The sequence below is a fragment of the Lycium ferocissimum genome, chromosome 7 (assembly GCF_029784015.1).
Source record: "Lycium ferocissimum isolate CSIRO_LF1 chromosome 7, AGI_CSIRO_Lferr_CH_V1, whole genome shotgun sequence".
Taxonomy (NCBI): domain Eukaryota; kingdom Viridiplantae; phylum Streptophyta; class Magnoliopsida; order Solanales; family Solanaceae; genus Lycium; species Lycium ferocissimum.
The window spans coordinates 34,908,369-34,935,453 of NC_081348.1; the positions used below are offsets into that span (position 1 = coordinate 34,908,369).

The 27,085-nt window shown below is 35.1% G+C and overlaps 2 protein-coding genes, 1 long non-coding RNA gene and 3 other non-coding genes across 7 annotated transcripts; 2 read left to right on the plus strand and 4 right to left on the minus strand.

The window, feature by feature from the left end:
• The first annotated feature begins 249 nt into the window (after positions 1-249).
• On the plus strand, positions 250-322 carry TRNAA-AGC (transfer RNA alanine (anticodon AGC)). Its single transcript has one exon. It is a non-coding gene; the product is annotated as a tRNA-Ala (tRNA).
• Positions 323-1,033: 711 nt separating this feature from the next.
• LOC132064610 (uncharacterized) lies at positions 1,034-5,696 on the minus strand. The gene is made up of 7 exons (XM_059457648.1): positions 4,816-5,696; positions 3,179-3,322; positions 2,669-2,741; positions 2,458-2,563; positions 2,283-2,379; positions 1,325-1,420; positions 1,034-1,234 (listed from the first exon to the last, which is right to left on the minus strand). The coding sequence occupies exons 1-7, from the start codon at positions 5,674-5,676 to the stop codon at positions 1,079-1,081; spliced, it is 1,533 nt and encodes a 510-aa protein (XP_059313631.1). The 5' UTR covers positions 5,677-5,696; the 3' UTR covers positions 1,034-1,078.
• Positions 5,697-8,551: 2,855 nt separating this feature from the next.
• LOC132065828 (U2 spliceosomal RNA) lies at positions 8,552-8,747 on the plus strand. The gene has a single exon (XR_009416805.1). It is a non-coding gene; the product is annotated as a U2 spliceosomal RNA (small nuclear RNA).
• Positions 8,748-8,851: 104 nt separating this feature from the next.
• Positions 8,852-26,838, minus strand: LOC132064613 (uncharacterized). Its single transcript, XR_009416586.1, has 3 exons — positions 25,833-26,838; positions 9,160-9,302; positions 8,852-9,113 (listed from the first exon to the last, which is right to left on the minus strand). It is a non-coding gene; the product is annotated as an uncharacterized LOC132064613 (long non-coding RNA).
• LOC132064611 (probable plastid-lipid-associated protein 4, chloroplastic) lies at positions 9,458-13,816 on the minus strand. Of its 2 annotated transcripts, XM_059457649.1 has the most exons (6): positions 13,358-13,810; positions 12,362-12,475; positions 10,889-10,987; positions 10,651-10,725; positions 10,337-10,404; positions 9,458-9,908 (listed from the first exon to the last, which is right to left on the minus strand). In XM_059457649.1, exons 1-6 carry the CDS (start codon positions 13,676-13,678, stop codon positions 9,836-9,838), a joined length of 750 nt encoding a protein of 249 aa, XP_059313632.1. In that variant the 5' UTR covers positions 13,679-13,810; the 3' UTR covers positions 9,458-9,835. The 2 variants fall into 2 exon arrangements, with proteins under 2 accessions (XP_059313632.1, XP_059313633.1); XM_059457650.1 differs by lacking the exon at positions 10,337-10,404 and having other exon boundaries at positions 13,358-13,816.
• On the minus strand, positions 17,241-17,312 carry TRNAE-UUC (transfer RNA glutamic acid (anticodon UUC)). Its single transcript has one exon. It is a non-coding gene; the product is annotated as a tRNA-Glu (tRNA).
• Positions 26,839-27,085: the final 247 nt, after the last annotated feature.

The following is a 27,085-nucleotide window of genomic DNA, read 5'->3' on the forward strand; positions in this document are numbered from 1 at the left end:
TGGTATATTATTTAATCAAATGATTGGGGTAGTTCATTTTCCACGTTTCTGAATCTCTTCTACGTGATCTTCTCAAGAGCAATTAAGTCATAGCAAGCGTCATTGTTCTTGTCTTGTAATAGTATCACTTTTGGTAGAAATAAGACTACTGAAGGAAAGCACTATAATTGGCCAATTCATAACGATATGTTATTTCAAAAATTAGGCTGGTAATGTAATGAATTATACTGGGACTTCCCCTGTCACAAAGGGGATGTAGCTCAGATGGTAGAGCGCTCGCTTAGCATGCGAGAGGTACGGGGATCGATACCCCGCATCTCCACTTCCTTTTTTCCCTCTTTAGATCCTCCTAGAGTTTATTCTTACTTTTTTCCCTTCAACAGACAGTACACCTAAAAGCTTTGAATACATCTAAGAGCTTTGAACTTCACCTGCTACAAATCCTAATGTACTTGAGATAATTTTTTAATCCTATTGTCATTTAATAGATCGATAGACCTTTGAAGGACTAACGAACATCCTCTATTTTCCGTTGTTATCTTCGAGCAAAAGATAAACTCATATCTTGCAAATTAAAGGAACCAGACACATTCGCATTACGATATAAATCTTGTTGATATTAAAGATGATATCGCAAATATGTATTTAACAACACTATCCACGACACCAACTTCGTCTCTATACAGCAATTTGTAACTGAAAAGGTCTACAATGACTAGAGTTTGTATAATCAGAGAAAATAATGGGCTGCTTCTACTTTTTTTCATCAGTAAATGGTATAGGAAATGTAGAACAACAATAGTACTACAGATACTAAACCATGTGCTCTTTTTGTTCTTCTGTGCATCCTTTTGTTACCCCTCCTTTATAATTTACAACTTAGCAATGCTGTGTATACAAAACCTTACTGCTAACCTACCACCGGTTTCCGACCCACCCTCTTCGTCCTTCCTCAGTATCAGCTCCTTGTTAAGGGCAACAGCTCCATCATTGTTGAAGCGTGCCCTAAAGGCTTCTCTTATTTGCAGGTATCATCTCGATCTCATACACTCTTTGAACTAAATCAATCGTCATAAAGCTATAGTGCAAGACTGCTGCCTATGGAAGAACTGTCATCTTGAAGTAAGTCCCCGACCGGGTTCTCCAGGGCCCACACAGCTGCATCGGCATAACCTAGCGCAAAGAGCTTATCAAGAATATCATCTTCTGCTGGCTCAAGTGCCCAATTGAAAAGCTGCAAATGTGGCCAAAAAAGATGAGAAAAAACTTATTATTGGTCCATCATTAGAAGAACCTGGCGATTGGCTGTAGGATGTTCAAGTACCTGGCGGGGAGTGGCCCTATTTTCAGGGTTGCAGTCAGGACTTATACCAATTCCCTGCAATCCCAATCGACTGGCTGGAAAAGCACAAATGCGCACCTGGATACAACCAATCAGTTTTTAACTGCCTCCAGGAATCATATGAACAGAAATCAATATCCTGACAAATCATTGTTATTTCTATTGCAGAACTAAGTAGTTTAGGTGCGCACAAGCTGGCTTAACACCACCATTATGAAAAAACATAAACTGTTGCAAATAAATGCTGGAAGATGTAACAGATGAGGAATGGGCAAAATACAGCTTATCGGCACACAAAGCGAAAGAAAAAAACCAAGAAGGAAATTAAGTTTGTGCAAAAGAGACAAGTAGTTTACGTATCAATACAGATAAAATCTTAAGAATTACAGGTAATCAGCAACCCAGGGAGATCTGTAAATTTACTGCTATTAGTTTTAGGCTACATTAGGAGAACACGAGGACGGGGACAATGCATTCTGATTTCAGATACTTCATAAACAAGAGAGATTACTAATTTGCAGTAGCGCATAATGTGTATATTACCAACTCCGAACTAATTTCCAGAGCCGCAAACACGGCTTCAGTTGACAGCTAGTTATCAGATGATTTGCTTTAAATATGTCTACAGATGTCCTGAAGTCAATTAAATAAATGACAGAAGGTCATATAAATATCTTTTAATGGGTTGGATTGACTTAGCGTCACTCTCTACAATATAGAGAGTGAATAGACCAGGTTTTAGCCTTTTTTAAAATAAAAAAAATCATCAGTCAAAGGCAGCATTTTTCTTAGAAGTGTAAGTAGGTGACTGTGAAATGCTTTTCCTCTTCAAAATTATTTCAATTCACAGGAGATACAATGGAAAAATCAACCCGCAAATGACACAGCAAGATAGCCATGACTGGATATGTCCAGTGTAGTCTATTTATTAAGAAGTTACCGTTTGAGCAGCAGATGTCGGTGGCATAAACAGTGTCAGCCCCCCATCAATACAGAGTCTATTCCTGAAAAACGTAGCCGGTCGTGGAGCAAGATATCTGTGATTCATGATACTTTCAAGGTTTAGAATACAGTGAGTAAAAGAGAAGGCTAATAATGCCAGAAAGAATGTGTACCCGGGGATAAAAGAAGAAGTGAATACAGCATTGATAAGATCCTCCTTAGAATCAAACTGATCAACCAATAGGCCTCTGGGCCTCCAAAGTATCTGTGTAACAGCAACTGGGATGAAGTGACTACATCATTATCAACTCAGGGAAACCATATTATATTTCAGAAGAGCTTCAAAAAATCAGCTAGCATGTACAAAAGTTTGTCTACACTTACCACGAACTCTTCCATTACACCTAATATGAGCATCATCTGGAAGAAATTTCTCAAGAACTTCTCTAAGAACAGCCTGGAAAAAAAAATGATATTTTTAGATCCTTTAACATTTAAATACCAAAAAGCTACATACTGGTCCTCAAGAACAATACTCTAGAAGATCTCAATGACACAAAATGAGCATCTAAACACGTTAAATTATTTTCCGGTGAAAACATATGCAATCTCTTCCCAAATAAAGATTACAATTTTATGTGGACAAATCAAGTCATGATTAAAATTGCTATACACCTGTCAATTTAAGCTTTTTACTCTTATATACCCAATTCAACTTTGATTGAGCCAAACACATCAAAATTTTCACTTAATCTATTCGGTTTACAGAAGACTATGATTTATAGCTTAAACCTGTTTATAATTAGACTGAAAACAACCCTATCAATTATCACATTACGAATGAATATGATTTTTATAGCTTGCACAATTAAGGAATTCTGTCATGACACTTACCCCTAAGCGAAATGCTGTCCCTTTGAGCCGACAATCTTGAGCTAATATTTTAGTAGCATCTAGAGCCTCTTGCATACTGGCACCAGAAGCAACCACTGCACAGACAATGGCACCAGCAGATGAACCAGCTAGTGGTGTTGTCTCCTGGGAAAGAAGAAATATGTCGGACTGTGAAAAGACATCTTTGTACTCCTAATTGTAACCACAAAGAACATTCAAGCAACACCCTCCCACCAGTGGTTAATTTCCCAGTATACAAGTTTGTTAACTTCTTGACATTAATCCTCTCTCTCTCTGTGAGCATATTAGCAAATCAAGCTGCTTGAATAGTAATGACAAAAGCTCAACAAAAAACTTGCCTAAAAAAAGGCAAACAAACAGGTCCATAGAAACTTAAATTGTCAAAATATTAGATGAACCAAATTTGAATAAAGAGCATAGTACTCACAAAGCAGAGATTGATTGACACATTGCTTATTCCCTTTGTTTAGCAAATCGACGATCGAGATTTTGAGATTCTGCCCATTATTTTAGTCAACTCCCTTTTTTTTTTTTTTCTTTTTTGAAAAGGGTAACTTTAGTCAATTCCCTTTCTTTAGTGTCACAAGTTCCCTTTCTTACAAATACACATCATGCAGCATCATCATAACAACAAACATTAGGCCCAAACTCCAGATGTCATGATCGTCATAAGGTCAACAACATCTAACAGATGTAGAAAATACTTGTCCATTTGTTCATCTGGCCTAAGTAATGTCCTGGGGTTAAGATACATGTCCCCAAATCCTCAATTTCGTCCAAAGAGCACTGCAACATGAAGTGAGCTATCCAAACTCAGTTCAGCTTAAATATCACTCAGTCATCCATATTCAAATCCGGGAAATTTATATCAAGATACTACTGTTAAGTTCTTATATAAAAGCTTTCAACTACGTCGTACTCCCGAATTGTTGTTGTCCCTAATATGAATCCTATATATCCATTTTGTTCTATTCAGGCTATCACTTCACTAACCAAAAATATACAATGGGTAAGGAGCACAAGCAACATTTTTCGTGTTCAAACTTCAAAGGAGCTCAACTACGACAAAATCGTGATTCACTCATCTAGATCAAACCCCCCCCCCCCCCCCCCTCCCCCAAAAAAGAAAAAAAAATGTCATCGTTGGCTTTCCATCAAATCATATCCTATACACACAAAAAACACACATATCAAGCATAAAGTGGTCAAACAAAACTTAAACACAAGAAAAGATTAACAAATATGACAGAATGTATCTAAAAATATGTACTTTTAGACGCCGATCACAATCGCACACGTGAACCTTTGCTTTTCCTCAAGCAAAGTCCTCACTCTAAACTCACAAACGCTCAGGCTCGCAATCTAATCATCCTAACACCCCTGACACAGGTTGAAACCAACAATCAAGCTCTACATAAAATCAAATTATCATGTAAACTCTTCCTGATCATCATGCAAGATATACAAGTCAACGCGAAGAAAAAAACTGTTATGGGTCAGGAAATACTTTTCTTTTTAGAACAGTTTACTTGATCAACTGCAGAACCAATAAAACATAAAAGCAACAATCTTCAACAACCCAATACTAAATAAAGTAAAACCAGAACATATCAAACCTTGATATAACCTTTCTCAATTAGAAGCTTAGCAACACCAAGATGATACGGAAACAAAAGCCCAGCAGCAGAGAAACTAAATCCAGGACTAGTCACTTTTTTTAACCTCTTCTCAGCTTCCAAATCCTTCTCAGTTTGCTCCCACACAACTTCAGGTTGAACCGGGTCTTCAACCACTGTCGCTATCCCTTCTTTCCTCCTTTTCAAGAAATACGATTCACTACTCTCTTCATCATCATCATCCTTAAACATAGTCACACGTGTCGGCTCCTCATTCCATCCATTAACTATATTATTCCCACGCCTCAATACTCGTGAAGCAATCCCAAGAAATAGCTCCCCAGTCGCCACCGCGAATGATTTCTTCTCACGCGCCGCCGTAGGAGGAGGAGGTGGGAACGGTGGTTCTTGAATGGTGGGTGGTTTTGAATCGGGGTTAGGTGGGGGTGGGGTAGATTTGGAAGAGAAATTCAGGGTACGAAGTGGGAAAACGAGATGGGGGTTGGAATTAGGGTTTTGAGGAGGACGAAAAGGACGAGGGTTTGAGAGGAAAAAGGAAGAAAGTGAAGAAGTCATTGATTTGTTAGGTCTTGAGGAAGAAGGAGATGAAGAATTTGAAGATGTTTGTTGGTGGGTAAAGCGTTTCATATGTGTTTTCGTCCATACGTAGATGCTGCTGCTTTTGTGTACTGTTTTTGGGAATTTATATGTAAAACAACGTAGTACATGTTTGTGACGACGGCGCAGTGCAACTGTTTTTCGTGTGTTCTGTAAATTTGTGAGTTTGGGGACATGAAACTTTGTTGGTTTTGTCGGGTAAACCGAATGAAATAGGACGAAACTATTTCTGCACCACACCATTTGGATTTTAGATTTGTTGCATTTACCCGTCTATCGCGGCAAGTTTTATAAATTTTCTGTCAAATATTGGCAGTTAGTTTCAATCAAGATTGTTTTTACGGAAAAGGGTCAAAAATGGAGAAAACGATCAAATTTTAGTCTACGGTATATGCAATGTAATTGAAATAGGGAAATTTTTTAGAAATATATAAATTGGTCACTTATATTATAAAAAAATAGCTCAAAATTTATATTATAAAAAATAGTTCAAAATATACAAATATATACAGACACTTATAACAACATATATCAATATATACAAAGGCAGAAAGAGAAAAGTTTGGGTTATTTTTTGTAAGAATTAAAAAAATGGGTCAATTTTGGTAGCATTGTTACCCTAATTAACATACAGTGTAATTTTCTCTTGAAATAGTCCTCGATGTGTAGAAAAGGTAATCAATTTAGTCCTTCGTAGGAGGTTGTGGAGGTCAAGAATTAGGGTAGATAGTCGGGCGTTTTTCTTTTCCATCCTCGGTGTATTAGTATTATTCTTGTATTTTCGCATTCTTAGATTTCTATTGCAGTCAAACCTCTCAATAATTGTCCAATATAACAACATTTCACTTTAACAGCCTGATTTTCTCCGGAATCGATTTTTCATATTATATTTTACTTCTCTATAACAACATTCTACTTATAACAACAGTGGCATTTATTATAGCGGTACACTCTTTGTAAAATTACCTCTCTATTATAATTATATTTAGTAAGAAATATATTATGTATACAAATAAATATGGTAATCATCATTAATGTCATGGACGTAACGGAAGAATCAACTATTAATCCCTTAAATAACTTGAAAGTGAAAGCTATTGAATTCAATTTGCTGAAAGTTTGGACAAAATTATTCGTCAATTCAAGCGTTATATTATCAATGAGAGACTGAAATTTACGAAATGACCTATAATTGAAGAATTCGTACGTCAAACTTGAAATATTTAAATTCTCAATTAATTTTAAATGCATATGTTTCTTAGATTTTAATTATTTATCGGTATGGTACAACTAATTATAGATTTATTAGTAATTTATTAGTCTTTTCAATTTTTTAATTAATGAGATATGAAAATCAATTGAGATTTTAAAATTGTTTTCGTTTATAACATAAAAAAGGATATAAAAATAATTGTTTGCGTACTTTTGTTTATAACATCTAAATGAAATCTGAACATCAAATGTCAATATACATACATAACAATACCTCACTATAGCACCCATGAAATTTCCAGACAAACGCTGCCATTATAGAGAGGTTTGGCTAGGTTTGGCTGTACTACTTCTTGTTTCTTTAGCCTCGATTGTTATATTCTTAGTTTTTTTCTAAAATTAGGGTACTAACTTGGACAAGAAAGCGTTGATTAAAAGCTGAGGGTTTTTAACCACGTTGGACTGCCTAGGTGGACAACCATGTCAGCATTTTTAACCAGTCAGACTGACTAGTCAGCTTTCGTGGCAATCTATTAAAAGCGAGGGTATTTGTGGTCTTTTTGTTAGACGGCAAGAGCTCTTTTGGTACCAAAATCAAACGGAGGGTATATCTGCTCTATTTCGAATAGTTTGAGGGTAGTCTTGGCCCTTTTCCGCTGTTAGTTTTCTAGACTATTATCTTGTTGTTGTTTATGCTTGTTGCCACTGCTTATTGCCTTCCTTTTTCACCTTTCTTTGAGCCAAATCGAGGAATCCAAGTTGTATGTTGAAATCAAGATTTTATTTTGAAATGAAGCTATATCTAAAATCTACACCAAACAAATATTTGATAAATTTCAAATCGAAATAGAGGGAACGTTATCATGTTTAAGCAAAAGACAAGTAGGTATTGATGGGTCAATCGTAATTTACATCATTAAGGAACATGAAGTTGAGAATGCGAATGAAGCAAGAGATTATGAGGTTATTTTTAATACAGCTGTTGCCAAGGTTCCTTGTGCTTGTGGTTTATTCAACCTGGAAGGTTTCCTGTGCAGGCATGCATTGTGTGTTCTAAGTCAGAACGGTTTTGAGGTTATCCCACCTCAGTACATTCTTTCACGCTGGAGAAAGGGTGTTCACCGTAGCTATGTTCTTGACTACGATTGGAATTTTATTAACACCAAGAATCCAGTCCACAGGTATGATAATTTGTGCAAGTGTGCTGTGAAGTTGGTAGAAGAGGGGAGAAAATCACATGAATGATACAAGTTCACTTTAGAAGCATTGGGGGAGATATTGAACAGAGTTTGCAAGATCATAACACTTAGCTCTTTAAGAAGAGATGTGAAATATGTTAATATGTGAATGTAGGCATGGTTTCACATGTTTATGGACGTAGGCACACTAAATGTACACTTGTAATGTAAAGTAGACACATACAGATGATCTATCTAATTTCTGCTTACTATCTACAGACTGCGAGATAAAAGCTTATATATGAACGACAAGTGTGCAACTTAGAAAATGAAAGGATACACAACAGGGAATTATTGGGTTATCATTGTTGATCAAGTATTAAGATTTTTGAAAGAAAAAAAATGGGAACATACTACATACAGTCCAACTGAATGAAAAACACAGTTGCTAGTTACATCTTGATTCTCTTCGACTTCTGTAACAGCTTTTAAGGAGTAGTTGTTTTGGAATCCTTTGCTCTTAATTATAGATTAATATTTTAACTACGAGTAACTTTCAGATTTCAAACTTTATCTTTACATGTCTCAGAAGCATTGTTTATGTTTTACACTAGAAAGAGAAGAACTGATTCTTTCTTATAGTGTCCAATTGTCCCACATCAAAGGAGGCTAATATGAAGACAACAGAGAACTGCTATAAAACCGAAGGCCCAACACCTAGCTAAAGCATACCTTTCTCGGCCTTTTGGCTAAGATCAAGTGTAGTATCTGTTCTTATCAGTTTAATATCTGATATGTGGGTCATCGGCCTACACGATATTAACTTAATTTTTTAAGGGGGAGAGTCCATTAAGATAGCTTGCTATCTGGGCTCTCAAGTGTTGCCCATGCGTTGCACTACTGCACGGGCCTGGTGCACCCCACCAATAAGTCCAATTTTTTGGGTACATGTCTAAAGTATAAGCCCATCCGTAACAGAGGCTCAAACCTGGCTGAGTATTTTGTTATTCAGTAATTAGTGGATAACCTCTGGCAAAGCAATCACATTAGAGAGTTGGATTAGGTCCAAAGCTCTTTTCTCAACTTAATAGCAGAGCCATCTTAATGTTGCGTACTGATTTGGTTCTGATTGAAAAGTAGTCATACAAGTCCAATAAGGTGCCTTAGAGCCTGGATGGGCTTGTGGTTTATAAGTTAAGGGAATTCTATGACTTTTGGCTAAAGAACAAGTGTTTAAAACACTTTTTTACTGGCTTAAAAGCACCTTAAATAAGCCAATCCAAACAGGCTCTTAGAGCCTACTTTGTTACCTAATAAATGTCGACGTTAGGTCCACCATAAAGTTTCTTAACTACGCCCAAACAAAGATGATTTAGTTTGTTTAAACTGTTCACTTTATTTAGGATAGGATCATCCATTTACAAGATTGGTATCAAGAATGTCATAAATGCTCTTTTATTTTCAAAGGTTTATAAAAAGCTTCACTGAAACAAACATACTCTTTTGCTGCTGATAACTCTAGCAAACAGAGAAGGAAAAGGGTTCTTGAGGCATTTGGTTTTTCATATTCATGGAAACAGATTGTGGTTTGAATCTTTTCTTTTAGGAAGAGACTAATAATCAAGTACGTAATAAGAGTGTTAAATCATATTCAATAGAAAGAAAATAAAGGAAGGATTGAAATTAAATCACTAATAGCGTTTTTAGTAGATATCGTTCCAAAACTTCTTGCTTGATCTAACTACAAGGAATATGTTTATTTGCTATTATGATGGCCGATCATAGCTCTGTAAAGACGCCAAGCAAGCTCGCTTGGACTATGCTGATATTTGTAGCATTAAGCATATCTCTATAATTGCTGACCGGAGATTTGCTCAAGCTTGTACAGTTCAGATGTATATCATGTTTCCAGCATCGAGCTGAAATACTTCGGAGAACTACTTCTAACACTGCAATCCAACTGAAATGGTCTAATAGCGAATGAGACAATCACTATCCACAGGAACCATGCCCTAATTAGGGACTCTATATGATGGATCCACCATTCTTAGAATAAACAGGTTTCCTTGGTTGCCCCTTGATATCCTGTAAAAAAATGATGTTGCATGAAAAAACAAAATTAAACATGACAAGGAATTAGATGACAAATAAACCAGAAATATAAGGCAATGGATAAACATTTTTACTTTTTAGAATGTCATACGATTTTGATACTTGCTATCCCAATCTCCCACTCATCGTAATGTGAAGAGGGACCATGTTTGAGAGAGGATGCGGAGAAGTCATGTAGAGGACCATATTTAACTTTAACATAATAATATTGACTTAACATCAGTGTTTCCATTTAAAATATATTGCTTTTATTTAACAGTGTGGTTGTCCATTTAGCCGCCAGATGTATCATAGTTCACTGCTCACATGCCAAAGAAAAGCAAAGAGCAAATTTATGGCTAATAAGAGAAGAGAGAGCATGGCGTTGACACAATGGAAAATAGTGGGTTCTTTTTCTTTACCTTAGTTCTTCATCCAGGTATGTGATTTCAAGTTGACCACGACCACTTCCACGGCTTTTTATGGGTATCTACGAACCACAAGAAAGATTGATCCAAGAAAAGTAACAAGTAAGCTTTATATATTTTGTCTAATGTTTCTTGCCTATTGCCTTGAAGCAAACAGTAGACAGAGAGATAGGTAAAGAGTAGTAATAAAATATGCAGTATGGTCCTCCCCTCTTGATAACGAAGTAGAAGAGGAAACATCTCGTTGCTTAATGAATACAATAGAATGCAGGCTAATTAATTTCCTTGCCAAAATGAAGGTTACCTACCACACTAGCTATCTTGAAAGAGTCAAATTTTACAGCAACTCTCCGTGCATTAAGAGGAACTAAATCGGCAGTGGCCTGCAGATACATTAGAAAACTGACTTCAACTTTATTGCAAAATCAAAATATAGCATTTTCTTTCTATAATTAACAGGGAATAACCCTTTCTTAAATATATTTCACCGCAGAAAAAGAAAGACTGGAGATTCTTTGACATTTCTCTATGAGATCAAGAAGGAACCTGATTGAAAAATGGCCATGTTTCAATATTCTGAGCCCTCAATGTATCTGCATTGATAGCCTGGTAAATTTTTCCATTGGCTCTCAAGAATTTGGGCCTCTGCCACAATAATAAACGAACAAGAGCGTTGTCACAACAGTTAGGAATGAAGCACATCAAACAAAGAAATTACACAACAGAATACTGGTCATAAGTTCAGCATAAGTTGCTGCCCTCTTCAAATTTTCTTTCTAGAAGTTTGTTGTCATATGTCACTTTAGACTACTTCTGTAGCATAATGTTGATGGTTGCAGTTGAGAAAACAAATTGATAAGTTTGATGTAAAACCAGCATTTACAAAACAGAAGGAAAAGAGAAGAGGAATCAATCATCCAACACTCCCAAAGGAAGAAAGGAAATATATTAAAGGCAACCTCTGTGACGTCACTGAAAATAGAAAACAGCACTTATTATGCTTGATATTTGAAGCATGGAAGCATTCTTTTGTTCCTTGTTTGATCATCAGAAGATTTAACCAGAAGAGCATGACAAATATTCATTAATAATGGAGAAAACTGAAAGCAACGAGTGTATTGAAAGATTATCAAGCACAGAAAACCCGTATGATAATTAAAATCATCCAATCAACCATATCATTTTGATTATAAATGCAGAAAGTGGAGGAAGCACCACAAAATAGAAGCCCTTCTTAATACTGAACCAAGTAATATTCCACTGTAATTTAAGAAGTTGGGGGAGAAGGGAAGTGGAAATGCAAGTCAATAAAAGTTCTTCACATCCATTGGAGGACCTACCCTATTTCTTGAGGCTAAACACCGATGTACTTAGGTTACAGCATGCAAAAACAAATAGTAACATTTTTTAAACTAGAACTGAACAATAGAAGAGAAAGGGAGATCTAAACTTGCTTCTGATTATACCTAAAACAATAATAGGAACTGATTAAACTTCCTTCTGATTATACCTAAAATAATAATGGGAGCTCCTGTACACCACATCTCAATCAATAATAGACATCATTAATTCGCTATCTCATTAAGTCTAGCCAGAAGAAGATAAGGGAAAGCCAATAAATTATGACAAAAGAACAAAAGGGTAAAAGCACTTAACTACCTATATATTTGCCCTTTCTATTTACACCCTAGAGTTTTAGTTTTACTATTTATTAAAAAAGGGCAGCCCGGTGCACTAAGCTCCCGCTATGCGCGGGGTCCGGGGAAGGGACGGACCACAAGGGTCTATCGTACTGTAATCTTACCTTTACATTTCTGCAAGAGGCTGTTTCCACGGCTCGAACCAGTGACCTCCTGGTCACATGGCAAAGAACTTTACCAGTTACGCCAAAGCTCCCCTTCAACTTTAGTTTTACTATTTATATGAATCTAAAACACACAATCTGCTCCCTCGAGAAAAGAGATGACAAATGAGTTAGCTTCTGGAAATGTGCATAAGAAAGATAAGATGCGAGCGGACCTTGGTCTGCAGAATTGATTGAGATGTGGTGTACAAGAGCTCCCATTTTCCATTCAACAAGCTTGACTTCAGGGGCTCCTTCACTTTATTAGCTGCCTCAAGTTTACTTGCAATCTGCATACAAATTAGGCTGGTCATACACCAGTTGCAAAATAGGAACCAAAAGGCTTCTCTCTATCAACCAGAAATTCCCCCAACCCAAATTCAATTTGCTAAAGCCGAATGAGATATCAAAAACAACTTCACAAATTAAACTCATTGCATTCATTCTGTCCACAATACATAATAAAATCAGGGATTCGTCTGAGCATAATACTAATCATGTTTGTTAATGACTAGTGCTAACCAATTCATCTAAGCTTAAATTGTCAGAATAAGAAGCTTTATTTTTGGGTGTGTTTGGTATGAAGGAAAATATTTCCCTAGAATAATGTTTTCTTAGAAAACAAGTGAGATTCTTGCTTATTTTCTAGTGTTCGGTAATTAAGCGAAAAAATATTATCCCAAGAGTATTTATAGGTAATCTAGCAAAACACTATTGGGGTGGGGTGGAATGGTCAATGGGTGGGAGTTGGGGGTGTTGGGTGGGTGGGGAGGAGACAATGAGCTTGGAATGTCACGTATGGAACTCGTTTTCCCTACTTCCACTAGAGAAGTCATTTTCCTCATTTCTAAGAAACTTGTTTTCCCGGAGAAAATGTTTTCGAAAACATTTTGACCAATGAATTATGGGAAAACAGGAAAACATTTTCTGGACCCTCACCTGTGACCGGATTCTTTTCCGAGCCAAGCACAAGGGTTCAGTAGCAAGACTGAACGCAAAAACCCTAACTTCTAGGCTTCTACAATAGCATATTGAATTGTAGCAAGTGGACGCACTTTATTTATCTACTTGCAATTAAGTCCTAAATAACAAATTTCAACTCCAACAACATCCGAAACTACAACACCCACAAAGAATTCAATAAACAGATGTTATTAAACAAGATGACTCACCTGATCAACAAGCTTTTGGTCTTCAGGAGTTGCCTCAGCACCGCGATCAAGAGGTGCTATTGCTTCGAGAAGCTCCAACTTAAGGCTCTCATTGTCTTTCCTTTTCGTCAAGAAGAACGGAAAGAAGGAAACCCTTGTCCTCCATTTCAATGATTCTGGTACATGATTGATTGGTAAATTATTGAATAATGCTCTTTTTCTGGGACAATTAGAAAGTATTAGTTGTGATGATAGATTTGCATTTGCTGGGAAAGAATGAATCAAAGTGGGGATTTCCTCAAGTTTAACTGAAGAAGATGAACACAGACAAAGAGTAGCCATTCTTTTGATATTTAGCCAAAATTTTAAAATTGAACCAAATTTTGTTCAGTTTTGGTACGTTGTGTCCTTGTGGGTGGGAGTCTAATTGCCCTTTTGAGTGGATCAGAATTTCCTCACACGTTCGTTCGCTTCCCGCCACATTTTGATGGCCTCCTAATTTCATAAGCGGAAAAGTACGCCAAATTCAACTTTTTGAAAAATAGTTATTCATATTTTCGATTATCTTTTGCGCCTAATTATCTGCTTCTACGCTTATCTTTATGGGTCAATTATACTTTTCTGTCTAATCTGTTGTGCTTCATCATCCTAGCCCTTCAAAATTATTTTATTCTCAAATAATTTTTTACTCACTAAAAATAACTCAATCCGAAATTTTTTTTTTTTCAAAGAAAAATAATCTTGATAATTTTTCCAAAAAAAATATAAAAATAATTTCGTATTATTTTTGCCGAAAAAAAAAAAATTCGGGTGGATTGAGTTATTTTAGTGAGTAAAAAATTATTTGAGGGTAAAATAATTTTGAAGAAGATGACGCCACGGCAAATGCTGTACGTGCAGATAATTGACCCCATAAAGATAACCCAGAAGGATAATCGGCCCTAAAGATAATCGAAGCTGCATGGATGAACTATTTTTCAAAGTTCAAGGGTAATTTTGGCCCTTTTCCGTTTCATAAGTGATCTATAATTATTACTATGTCTTTGTACACCAGAATCATGCCATTTTATTTTGCATAAAAAGGTTATAATATTATCATTGTGATAATTAAAATAATCATGAAACTCGAATCATGTACATTCAGCGAATTAATTTTTTTTTTGTTTTTTTGTTGAAGCGACACGTTCCACCCTTTTCCTCTTCTTAAAACAAAAACTTTTGATAGGAAAAAAAAAAAAAAAAAGATCGGATTTGCATTGCGTATTTACTAGAAGACATTATATTACTGTGTTAATATAGTTAATTAACAAGAAAATTTATGCGAGTATTATCGTCAACTGGTATATCGGACTGAATATTAATCGATGAATCGCAATTAGTCATCTCATAGACAAAGGTTTTTGTAAGATTCTTTTTTTTTTCCTTTTGGGAGGCAAATAGGGAGTGACCAGGATGAATGCTTGTTAATTTTATTTTATTTTTATTTTGCTTAATACATAGTCGATATTCCACGCTCAAACTAAGCCTTGTTTCAATTGAACACTTTGGCTTCTAATAAAGTATTTCAATTAGACATTTTCGATTCAATTTTTTTTTTTTAGTGTGTTCTTCATCTATTAAGTAGTTAAGTTAACCACATAAATTATGTCATCTCCTTTAATTATACGCAGTTGCCTCAATAAGCCGTGAAACCCCATGCATTTGCATGTAAATAAAGGAGATGACATATTTTATGTGACTAACTTAACTACCTATTAGACGAATGGATATACGCGAAAAAGTTTTTCTAAAATTTGAAATGAGAGTGACTAATTATAACATTTTCTTAGAAGTTGAGGTGCTCAATTGAAGCGAATTTTAGTTCAAGTGTCTACTGAAATATCCTGACAAGTTTAAGAGGCGGACTATGTATTAAGCCAAAAAAAAAAAAGTTTCTCATTAAGTAACAAGCATTCATCCTAGTCACTCCTTATTTGCCCCTCAATAGGAAAAATAAAATCTTACAAAACCTTTCTCTAGTGCAAATAAGGACACCACATCTCGGCATGGTGAGTTCTTGTTGATGTACGTACATTTAATCAAGTACAAAACGTGACACATCACAAATTTTTCTATATCACAGGTGCAATGACACTATAAACATGATGGTTCAGTTAAATCAAGAATCAGTTCGATGACATATTTTCGGTCACCCTTGATCTCATGTCCAAAAAAAAAATTACGATAGCAAATTAAATTTTAGCTAGTTGGCAGTACACGAGCTAATATGTAATATTATAGACTAACAATTCAAAAGGAAAAAGACGATAAACAGCTAGCACAGCACAGTGAACAATTTCAGATCAGGACACTTGTTGCTTTGCTTATTTCTCTATTTCTTCTCTTCCTCTCTTCCAAATTAACAATCAACGATAGTTTGTTTCCGCTCTTGCCCGAGCTGCATGCAACAGTTGTATACATGAATCAAGACAAAGAAAACTTCATATAATGTACAAAGTGGACAGTAAGATTAAGATTTGTCCTCACGAGAAACAAAAGATGACGAAAAAATGCAGCAAGTTATATGGGGAGTTTGCAAGGATGTCTGCTTCTATTACAAGTGCTTCTGAAATAAGTAGTTGGGAAGACACACTAAACATAGATGGCAGTAAGTTCCAAGATGTGGCTAGATTAAGTAGTTGGAAAGACACGCGAAAGTACACGGGTGAGCGGGTTTAGGTTTAAAAGTGCGTGGATTTAATTTTTAAATCAAATAATACTCCATATGTAACATTTTAAAATTGAAAAAAGTCGTCAGTTTAGGATGTTAGTTTGAGAAGTTGTGTTGAGCCAAAAAAAAAAAAAAAAAAGTTGGCACATTTTTAGATCAATAGATGGATGAAGGGTATTTGTAAGCCATTTTCCACAATATATATATATATATATATATATATATATATATATATATATATATATATATATATATATATATATATATATATATATATACGTTAGGAGTATTTTTTGCCCTTTTCCGTTACATTGTATGGTCGCTCATCAAAATAATAGCCGGAAAATGTATAATTTTTGTATATATAATATTTTACATATATGGCTAGCGGCATAGGCGAATCCAGGATTTCAAGAGGATGAGTTCATCTTAGAATTTTTTTTTTTTTTTTTAAAAAGATGCAAAAGTGCATTTAGTAGAGTTTGATCCCACAACCTTAAGGGAATAAAGGTAGCACTTAGTCAGTGCTCCATGTAGGCTAGTTAGAGCATGTGTTCCTTTAGTTAATATTTAATATTTTACAAATTATATACATAATATACCGAATTTAGTTAGGTGACCATGTGTTCACGTGACCCATTTTTTATACCTGGATTTGCCCCTAGCTAGCTGTTCTAATTATTTTTTGGTGACGGATCAAAGTGTAGCTTTCCCTTTTAAGAAAGCGGAAAAGAGGTGGAATATGCCACTTGAGAAAAGAAAATTTAAGCGCATTAGAAAATTTATAAACTCAATATTTGATCAGATGAAAAAATTGAATACATGTTTGAATCTTTAAAGAGACCACAATTTATTTACTCTTCTGAATTGGATTTCTATACGTAGTTAAATATAATAAAAAAAAATATTATCACTTGTGAACTCATCCTTTTTCTTTATAACCAAATATCAACGCAAGCATTTTGAATTCATCATCAGGTAGAATAGATATAGTGACATGGCAAAATAACAACATAAAGGGACAAATCAGCTAAATTTCACTGTTTCTGCAAGAATTTTATTTTCTCATATTGTACTTGGAGGAAGAAAAAAAAAATGGAATTGAAAAGAAAGTTACGCAAGAGTAATCAATTAAACAAAGAGTGTAAATTGAGCAAAACAATTTGAGAAGGGCAAAAGGCAAACAAAAGGAAATTCCGTTACCGGGAATCGAACCCGGGTCTCCTGGGTGAAAGCCAGATATCCTAACCGCTGGACGATAACGGAAGCTTGTAACTTGATATCTTGATATCCAAAAGATCCAATATCACAGTATTTCTGTTTCTACACTAGAGGAGTCATTTTGCTCATTTTTAAGGAACTAATTTTTTTGGAGAAAATGTTTTTCAAAATTTTTGTAACAATCAAATAATGCTTATTTTAGACATTTCGTGTTAATTACTTTTTTTTGTTTTTACTATCAAACCGAAATTATTTTCGAGAGTACCCTAAAGAGGAAGTCTTTCTCTTCCGGACATTTTTAGTCAAAGAAATATGAAAGAGTTTTATCTATAGAAGAGTGGCGTGTGTCGAAGTATGAGTGAAAGATAACAAATATCATTGTCATGTATGAGGCAATAGTTTGATTTAAGATGTCAATATCCTCTATTGCAAAGATATTCCTGTTAGGTGGCAATCCCTTTTCACTTTAATATAGAACACATGAAGAAAGCGAGTAACAATAAAATACATATTTTGAAAGCTAGTTACTACGCGCTATATGGATAAACAAGAAACTAGAACTTCTCTTCATTTATAACAAATGTGATGTAAGTCGAAAATATCAAATGCGATTGTAATTCGAAAATAAAATTGTGAATTATATGTAATCGTCAAATTGAACTTGTAAATCACAATTGACAAATGCAACTCGTAAATCAGTAATTGACAAACACGACTTCTATGTCGCAATTAATCACGATTGGTAGATGCGACTTATATACGCAATCAAAAACTGCAACTTGTATCGCGCCCGATTGACAACACGACTTGTATGCTAATTTAAAGAACTTAATTTCTCCTCAAAAACAAATATATCATATCAAGTGGAACAATTAACTGTCATTGTTCAGCACCTTAACTAATATTTTTAAAAAAGTACATTATTAGTGTGAAACAGTAAAACTCGTTTGTAATTATAAAATCAGGTATTTTAACTAGCCAACACAATCTACCACATGTGAATTTATTATATTGATACGAAAATTACAGAAAGTTAATTCAATTCTCGCACTTCCAAATATTAATATCTCAAAGATTAATCCTAATTGGCTTTATTTCTCTTGTAACTTCAATGACATCTTGTTCAAACTTGACATAAATCACTAATAAAGGTTATGTTAGAACGGTAAATACTCGTTCACTTTTAATTAAAAGTTTATAGTTTAAACCTGAATATAAAGTGGTTCTTGCTAGAAAATACTTCACATCTTTTTGCACGGATTCCCTTCAAACACATTGATATTTAATTTTTGGCCCTCAATCTTTAGTTTTTGTCCATTCTGCTCATTTAATGAAAATATTCACACCTGCTTTGCTCGTTATAAGTTTTGTAACATTTTTATCCTTGAAACCTAAACTTTTGCCTCGTTCGGCGCAAGTTTATAGAAATTAAGTTATGCGACATAAGTTGTGTAGTAATTTTTAGATTATGTTTAGTATTAAAAGTTTTGCCTTTTTCGATATAACTTGTTTGTATGTAATTATATATATGCCTAAGCTAAAATGTAAATCTTACCATCGAAATCTAAACTTATTGAAAGTAGGCAAAAATTAAAGACCACGAATTTGAGGGGAAAAAAATCAAAACCACCTCAAATAGGGGTCTTTGTGCGAATGACCCAATACTTCACCCACACATAATAAAAGGAAGAAGAAGGAGTAGTTTGCTGGAATACTGAAAACCAATTTTGTTTTTGACTCAAAACCATCATGAAATTATCCTTCTCCGCCGCGTGACATATACAATAAACAGCAAAACAATGATGCCATATATTCATGCATCTCTTTACAGCCTTTCGGTTGTTGTTCTTGACAAGCAAAAGAGCAAAACCGAAAGAGAAAGGGACAAAGCAAAATTGTCCCCGGCATTTACTCGTGTTCTCTAGTACTCCATTTTCTCTTTGTTTAGTCTGTAACCGTTTTAGTTATATCTATGTTGCTGGTTGTCACTTCACTTGTGTTTCTTGGCCAGTTATCCTCTGTAAGTTCCTTTTTTTTTTTTTTGGTTTCTTGATTTTCGTTTGCCAATGCACTTTAATTTTTTCATTTGTTCTTTGTTTTTGTTAAATGTTGTTATATGGGTGTTGGTTTTTCTGTATATAGGTGACTGGAATTCTGAAGATTGGGCCTTGGTTTGCCGAGAAGATACATTAAGGTAGCCATGGATCTTTTTTAGTTGTTTTTTGCCCCTTATGTTACTGCCAATGCCGATTCAACTGCAATATTTTGTTTTTCTGGAAGTTAAGCTCCCTTTTGGCCATAGATTTTGGAAGTTTTTTTTCATTTTTTTTTTGGAAACATTGTTTGTCCATGGAATTTGATCAAGTTTTGAAAAAAAATTGAAGAAAAATTTGACTTCAAGTTTTTTCAAGTAAAATGCATATCCAAACACGACTTCAAGTTCCAAAAACTATTTTTCAGCACACCTTTAAAAACTCTTTCTTTCAAGTTTCACAAAATCTATGGCAAAACGCTAGCTTAGTTCTGCAAAGCCAATTTCTTGAATAGTTTTTTCTTCCCGGAAGTCTCTTGTTTGAATCTAAAATTTCTGGTTTAGCGGTAATGGTGCATTTGATTGCCCCTCCTTTCCCTTGTTAATTGCTTTTGTTGTTCTTCTGCGACATTGGCATGAAAGGATTTATGCAGCTACTCTGTTAACTAGATTAGTTAGGGAGATCTGTTTTCAGCAAGTCCTTGCTTGAAAGTGCTTTTCTCCTTTCTTAGATATCAACGATGCGGTTACAGTTCTGAGAAAGAGGAAGACCCAACAAAGAAAAAACCAGAAGAGAACAAGAGTAAATGCCAGACAAATATGTTTGGTCCCTTTTTCCTTCTGTTTCGCTATTAGGGATCATTGGATTGGAACATGGTTAATGTTGGAGTTCTTATACTGTCCAAGTGTAACCATATTCCAATTCAATGATCCCTAATAGGGTAGGTGATTTTGGCTAGGCTGCCTTTATACTCGTTATGACTTCCTTTTTAGAGGTGTAGAGTAGGTAAGAGCTTATACCTAATCAAGCAATTATATCTATCTTTTCTGATATAAGTATATCATTAACGACATTCTAAGTTTTTGAATTTTCTATGTTGTGTAATTATGTGTCTAAACTCAACCAAAATAGTCTGTTTGGTCCGATCCAACTCTTGGTCCATTGTGACTAGAATTTTTAGTCGAGCCTCCATTGCTTGTCATATATAAATGGCCAATGCATATATTTAGTTCAGTTCATGCATTTTCTCCACTTTTCGGTTGTCTTTTTCTTGGTAAACCAAAAGATAGAAGTAGACATAAAAGAGAAAAAAAAAAAAAAAAGGGACAAGTGGACAACAGAATCTGACCAGTATTTACTCTTGTTTTCGGTCTTTCTTAGTTGGGTCTTCCCCTTCTCATAAGTCATAACTTGTAACGCTGCGTTGATATCTAAGTTGATGATTGTGTCTCTTCACTGTGGTTTTTGGCTTGTCATACTCTGTAATTTCCAGGGTTCTTTCATCTCTTCCCTATTTTTGTTTATTGATTTTCGTTTCTATAATGCACCTACATTTGATCTTTTCGTTTTGCCGATTTTGTTAAATCAGCAACTTAGATATCAACGAAGCGTTTACAATTCTTGGAAAGAGGAAGGCCCAACAAAGAAAAAACTAGTAGAAAACAAGAGTAAATGCCGGACAGATTCTTTTGTTCCTTTTTCTTTCCGTTTCTCTTTTATGGCCGCTTCTTTTTGCTTACTAAGAAGAAGATGACCCAAAGGTGGAGAGATGCATGAACTGTACTAAATATATTTGATGGGGTTCATCTTCATGTTTCTTGTTGCCTTCAGGAATATTAAAGCAGATCAATTTTTACCTAGTACTTTATTTCCTTCTTGGAAACTGAAAGAAGTAGTAAAGTAGAAGTACATGAAGATAGGGTGTCTGCTTGAACAATAGCTTGAACTAATTGTAAATTAGCCTTTAATAAAATTTCAATCAGTTATACCTTTTTTAGTATTTTAGATGTTTCAGAAGAAGTGTTGACTTTGCTAGTTATTTTCTTGTTCTTCATTTGACATTTGCATGAATGGATTCTGACGCTACGTTGTTAACTAGATGAGCTAGAGAGGTATCAGCTCGAAAGTGCTTTTCTCTTTTCTTTGTGTCTTTTACTTAGAAGGCCTTTACAATAACTTGATATTTAATTTGCCAACAGATGTTAAAGTTATGTGAATTTTATGAAAGAAATTGCTTGGAGTAATTCAGTAAGAAGGAAAACTCACCATTTCCAAAGGACACAAAAAGTAATTCAGTAAAGGCCCTGTGTTAATCATTGAATTTATATAGAATCATTTTGTATAAATTGTAATTCAGACGTTATTAATGTAATGGGTTTCATCATCATATTTCTTCTTGACATCTTGTTGCCTTCAGAATTACCAAAGCAGATTAATCTTTGCCCATAAACTAAGAACTGAAAAAAGTAAGTAACTATAGAAATGTAAGGTAGATGATTTTTTCTGGGGTGCATTTCATACTCGTCATGGCTTCCCTTTTTAGAGATGTAGGGTGTGTTTGGTATGACGGAAAATAATTTTCTTGTGTTTGCTACGCAAGTTGAACAATGTCATTTTAAGAGCACTTGCATATATCCAAAGCAAAACACTATGACATTTTGAACAGAGTGCAACTTTTGGTGGCAGAGGGGGGAAGGGGATGGGGTACGAGGGGGGAGGCAGGGGTGGGGTAGCAAGGGGTAGATAGGGGAGGGGCGGTAAGTGGGTGGGTGGATAGTGCGGGTTGGGTTGGGGATGCGTTGGTGTGTTTTTATTGATTAGGAAAATGTTTTCCCTCAAACTTTGTTTTCCCTCAAACTTTAAGGAAAACATTTTCCTCCATTTTCTCCTATTTTGAAGAAAATATTTTTCAAGATATTTAGTGCAACCAAACAAGGGAAATAGGAAAACATTTTCCATCATGCCAAACACATCCGTAGTATAGGTTAGAGAAATTTTTAATGAAGCAATTATATCTATATTTTTTGAGAAATGTAAGTATTTCATTAATGACACACCAATACAATACAAAACAGATGTTTAAATTGGGTGTATGGCTCAACCAATTTTATCTATCAAGTTAACCCAACTATATACAAGAGGGAATTTTTACACCTATGGTGTACCTGAAGAGAAACAAGTTATATTGTTTTTTTGCATCATTCGTACCATCTTAAACAATATTCTATTTCTTTCAATCCAAATAATCTAAAACGACACTCTTATCAACCAAAGAAAAAAGAAGTCTCAAAGGTCGCAACAATGTTTCGTCGACCTTCCTTTCCTTTCTTTGTCAATCTTCTGTAACCCTAGCTCGATGCTACTTCCCATCTTCTTGGAGACACCATGATATTAAACAGGATGCAGACATGTCTCAACGCGGATGACATAATAGTCTAGACACGAGAGCAACAATTTGGAGATCTCAAGTTTGAATCCAGAGACAACACATAATGTGCCCATTGCTATAACGGGCATAATTATTTTGGCAATCTATGATTGTTGTTTGGGAAGGATGCTCGATGGATTAGTTGAATGTGGTGCGAACACCACTGATAAAAATTAAAAAGAACACAAGGTTGCATGAGTTGATATGAGACTACAATGAAATACTGTGTGATTTGTATGTTTTCCATGTTTACATAAACACACCAACTCGTAATTGCTTCCTTTCCTTAAGTTAGTAGTTGTTGCCATAGCATCCCTCAATCGAACAAGGAGAATTACATCCTTCCTCACCAACAGGGAGGAAAAGCTACTTTATTGGTATATAGTATTCCAAATGTTCTTTCACACCTCCCTCCTTGCCCCGTCTAATAGCTTTATGTAGTTTGGTCTCATTGTGAATGATTCCTCCCTAGCTCCTCAATATTATCTTGTCTATTGCTTCCCTTCTTATTGAAGTGTCATATTATTTATACGGGGACTCTTCATTCTTATCTTATCACCAATCTTGAACGGCCCTATGAAGCTTAAACTATTCATCCCTTTTTAAATAATTAGCCACCATCATTTATTTACCATGAGCGATTGACTTTTTCGGAATCTTAGGAAGCGGAAGGTCGTTTGTGTTAGTTGGTGCTTCATGGACAAGGAGACCGGTGAAGATGTGGGTCATCTCCTTCTTCATTGTAGTCTAGCTTCAAGGTTATCATGCGAAATACTTAGTTGGTTTGGTATCTTACGGGTGATGCCAAGAACCGTAAAAAAGTTAATGCTCAATTGGAATTGTGAGAGAAGGAGGAGAAGGCGTGCGACATGGACTATTGCTCCACTAGCAATCTTGTTATGGAGAGAAAGAAACAAAAAAGGTTTTGAAGGGGCAGAGACGAGTTTTGCTCAGTTGAGGAGTGGCCTTCTGCTTTTTTTCGTTCGGTGCACCTATGGAGTCTAATGTTGTATGGAAGATTGGGTGTATCTTATTGTAGGTTTTCTACTTTTTGGGTATACTTCTTGTACACGGACACTTTTTGTTTTGGCCCATTCATTAATGAAATTTATTTACTTGATAAAAAAAGAAAAATCTTATTGCTGAAAATCCAAAAAGGATAAAGTTCGTTTTCCATGTTACATAAATTTCTTACAAGATCTTTAACTAAAACGGATAGAGTTTTCTTTTGTATATAACAAAAACCAACCATATGAAACCGGTTGTGTAGATAGAGCTTATGCTTGTCTTGCTCTTATCGCCCAAAACAAGGTTCCATGATTGTTATATGAGACTACAATGCAATACGGGATGCTTAGTATCTTCTCCATATTTGATCATTTTTCACATGAGCAATACCAACTCATAACAATTGTTGGATTCCTTTAAGTTAGCCGCCATGAACATCTCATCCTACATGGTCAACAAGGAAAGAAGCTACTTCCTTTAGCCATCTCGGTATTCAAAACATTCATCCGCACCTCCCTTCTCTTCCTTTCAATAGCTCCATGTGCTATTGTCGCAATTGTGAATGATTTTCCCTAGGCACCCTACATATCATTGTGTCCATCCCTTTCTCCCTATTGAGGTGTCATAAACTTTCTATTGAAACTCCTTGACCTTATCTTATTCTCAATCCTATACGATTCTCGTGAATCTTATGTCGTATGTACTTTTCTATTATGCCTTCTTAAATAATTAACTATCACATTCTTTTTATAACTAGACGAAATGAACCATTTGGTGAAGGGAATATCTTGTACCAACCTTTTCTTTCCACTAATCTTGAAAAATCCAAAAGATGAGCATATTTTTTCCTTATTTCATAACATGATGATTTTTTTCTAAAATAGCTAGAATATTTTGTTATAAAACCAAACATGGTGAAGTGAAACCTATTTTGGATATAATCTTAATATGTTCGTCCCGACACATATGTGTCTTAATTGTGATATGAGGCTACGAAGCAATAGACTAAATTGGGTGCACCCAAGGGTGTGACTAAATTATGGTTTGTCGCGTCCCTTATATTAACCGTACATATCCCACATTGTAAACAATGAAAAAAAGCTATTAGAGATTGAATGAATCTCTAAGAGTCCCACGTCAACGTATTGCTTAGTGAGTACTTACAATCATATATTTTTTTAGGATTTGGTATTCTATCTTAATTCAAATTAAAACTTTTTGAATAGACTAAATTGGGTGCACCCAAGGGTGTGACCTAGTGGTCAATGAAATGGGTTGAGAACTATTAAGTCTCAGGTTCAAATTCCAGCAGAGACAAAAACACTAGGTGATTTCTTCCCATTTGTCCTAGCCTTGGTTGGCAGAGTTACCTAGTGACAGGTATCCCATGGAATTAATTGAGGTGTGTGCAAGCTGGCGCGGACACTACAGTTATAAAAAAAAAAGAGACTGAAATGGTTTGACTTTTTTTTTAATTTTTGTTAATTGTATAACAAAAACCAACCATATGGAACCAGTTGTGGAGATAGAGCTATGCTTCTCTTGCTCTTATCACCCAAAACAAGGTTCCATGATTATGATATGAGACTACAGTGAGACTACAGTGCAATACGGGGTGCTTAGTATAATCTCCATGTTTTCCACACGACCAATACGAACTCGTAACAATTTGTCGCGTTCCCTTAAGTTAGTTGCCATTAACATCTCATCCCTGATTATCAACAGGGAAAGAAAGCATTGGCATCTTGATAAATATTCTTCCGCTCCTCCCTTTCTTTCAATAGTTACTTGTGCTATTGTCACAGCCGTGAATGCTTTTTCCTAAACACCCTACATAACATATTTTCATCTTTCTCTCTCTGTTGAGGTGTTGTAAATTTTCTGTGGGAACTTCTTGACCTTATCCTATTCCCAATCCTACACGGTTCTCGTGAAACTTATGCCTTATGTACTTTCCTATTTTGCCTTCTTAAATAGTTAACTATCATAATGCATTGTTTCTCTATAATTAGAAGAAATGAACTATTTTGTGGAAAGAGTACTTTTTCCACTAATGTTGAAAAATCAAAAAAAGACTAGATTATATTTCCTTGTTACTTCAATTTCATAACATGATGATCTTTACCTAAAATGGCTGGAAATTTTCTTTTCTAAACCAAACATGGTAAGTGAACCAAGTTTGGAGATAATCTTAATTTGTCCATCCCCATACAAATGTATCATAATTGTGATATGAGGCTACAAAGCAATAGGTCATCTTCACTATAACACCAACTTGTAATGATTTGTTGCCTCCTTATGTTAACAACCGTTTACATAGCATCCTGCATTATTAACAAGGAAAAAAAGCTATTGGAGATTGAATGAATCTCAAAGAGTCCCACATCAACGTATTACTTAATAAGTACTTTTTTTAGGATTTACTATTATATCTTAATTCAAATTAAAACTTTTTGAATATTTGCGAGGAGATCGATAAGAAGGAACTCTCACGTCCGATTTTGTAGTAGAGATGGAATTGAGAAACAACCATCAGTATAACCTAAAAGAACCATACTCGATTCCAATAGCCCATGTAGTATGATACTATCATCTCATTGGAATAATTATTCTCGACACCCTCCATATGATCTTGTCTATTCCTCCCTTTCTTATTGAGATGTCCTATTTTCTGTAGGAACTCCTCAACTTTAATTTTTCATGAATCTTGAACGGTCTCCTCATGAATCTTTTATCCATGTAATTCCCCTATCTATGATCATAAATAGAGCTCCAAAAGGTTTTTCGCTATGTTCAAAGGATTAAGACATTTAGCTCTTAAAAAATATCATTAGTTAAGGTTTTTTCATTAATGCTGATTTTTCCATATTAGATTTTAGGCACAAGTAGTTTCACCACTCTGAGCTTGTATAAGGAAGTCAAGAGGGCACTGATCGGTACCAACTTAATGAATGTGTCAAGTCGTGCAATAAATGTACCTTATTTTATAGATTTCATTCACATCCATTCTTCTTTTTTCCATTGAGCAAGTCATGCCTATATACAAATGTATCTTGTTTTTTTATTTTTATTTTTAAAAGAAATAAAAGTAATAAACATTAAGTTATCCAGGAGTATTATTTATCCAATTAAGACAAGGAATGTTAATCGATACGACTGCAATTTTCTCTCTACTCTCTTTTGATAAGGGCAAACTTCAAACATGATTAGCAGCGCCAGATGGTACTGTAAGTTACAATTCTCTACTTCTTCCCCTTAGATTTTGGAAACTGCCTTTATACCTTTACAGAAATATTGAATCTTACTCACTTCCCAATCTGCGACTGTAGATATGACTGGAAATCAAGCCA

Excerpts from the sequence above, each read along its gene's own strand:
- LOC132064610 (XM_059457648.1), bottom strand. The coding sequence starts at position 5,676 with ATGGTGTGGTGCAGAAATAGTTTCGTCCTATTTCATTCGGTTTACCCG. Across the intron at positions 3,323-4,815 it reads TTGAGAAAGGTTATATCAAG|GAGACAACACCACTAGCTGG; the intron begins GTTTGATATGTT and ends CTTCTTTCCCAG. Across the intron at positions 2,742-3,178 it reads GGACAGCATTTCGCTTAGGG|GCTGTTCTTAGAGAAGTTCT; the intron begins GTAAGTGTCATG and ends TTTTTTTTCCAG.
- LOC132064611 (XM_059457649.1), bottom strand. The coding sequence starts at position 13,678 with ATGGCTACTCTTTGTCTGTGTTCATCTTCTTCAGTTAAACTTGAGGAA. Across the intron at positions 10,988-12,361 it reads AATCAATTCTGCAGACCAAG|AGGCCCAAATTCTTGAGAGC; the intron begins GTCCGCTCGCAT and ends TTATTGTGGCAG. Across the intron at positions 10,726-10,888 it reads CATGGCCATTTTTCAATCAG|GCCACTGCCGATTTAGTTCC; the intron begins GTTCCTTCTTGA and ends ATGTATCTGCAG.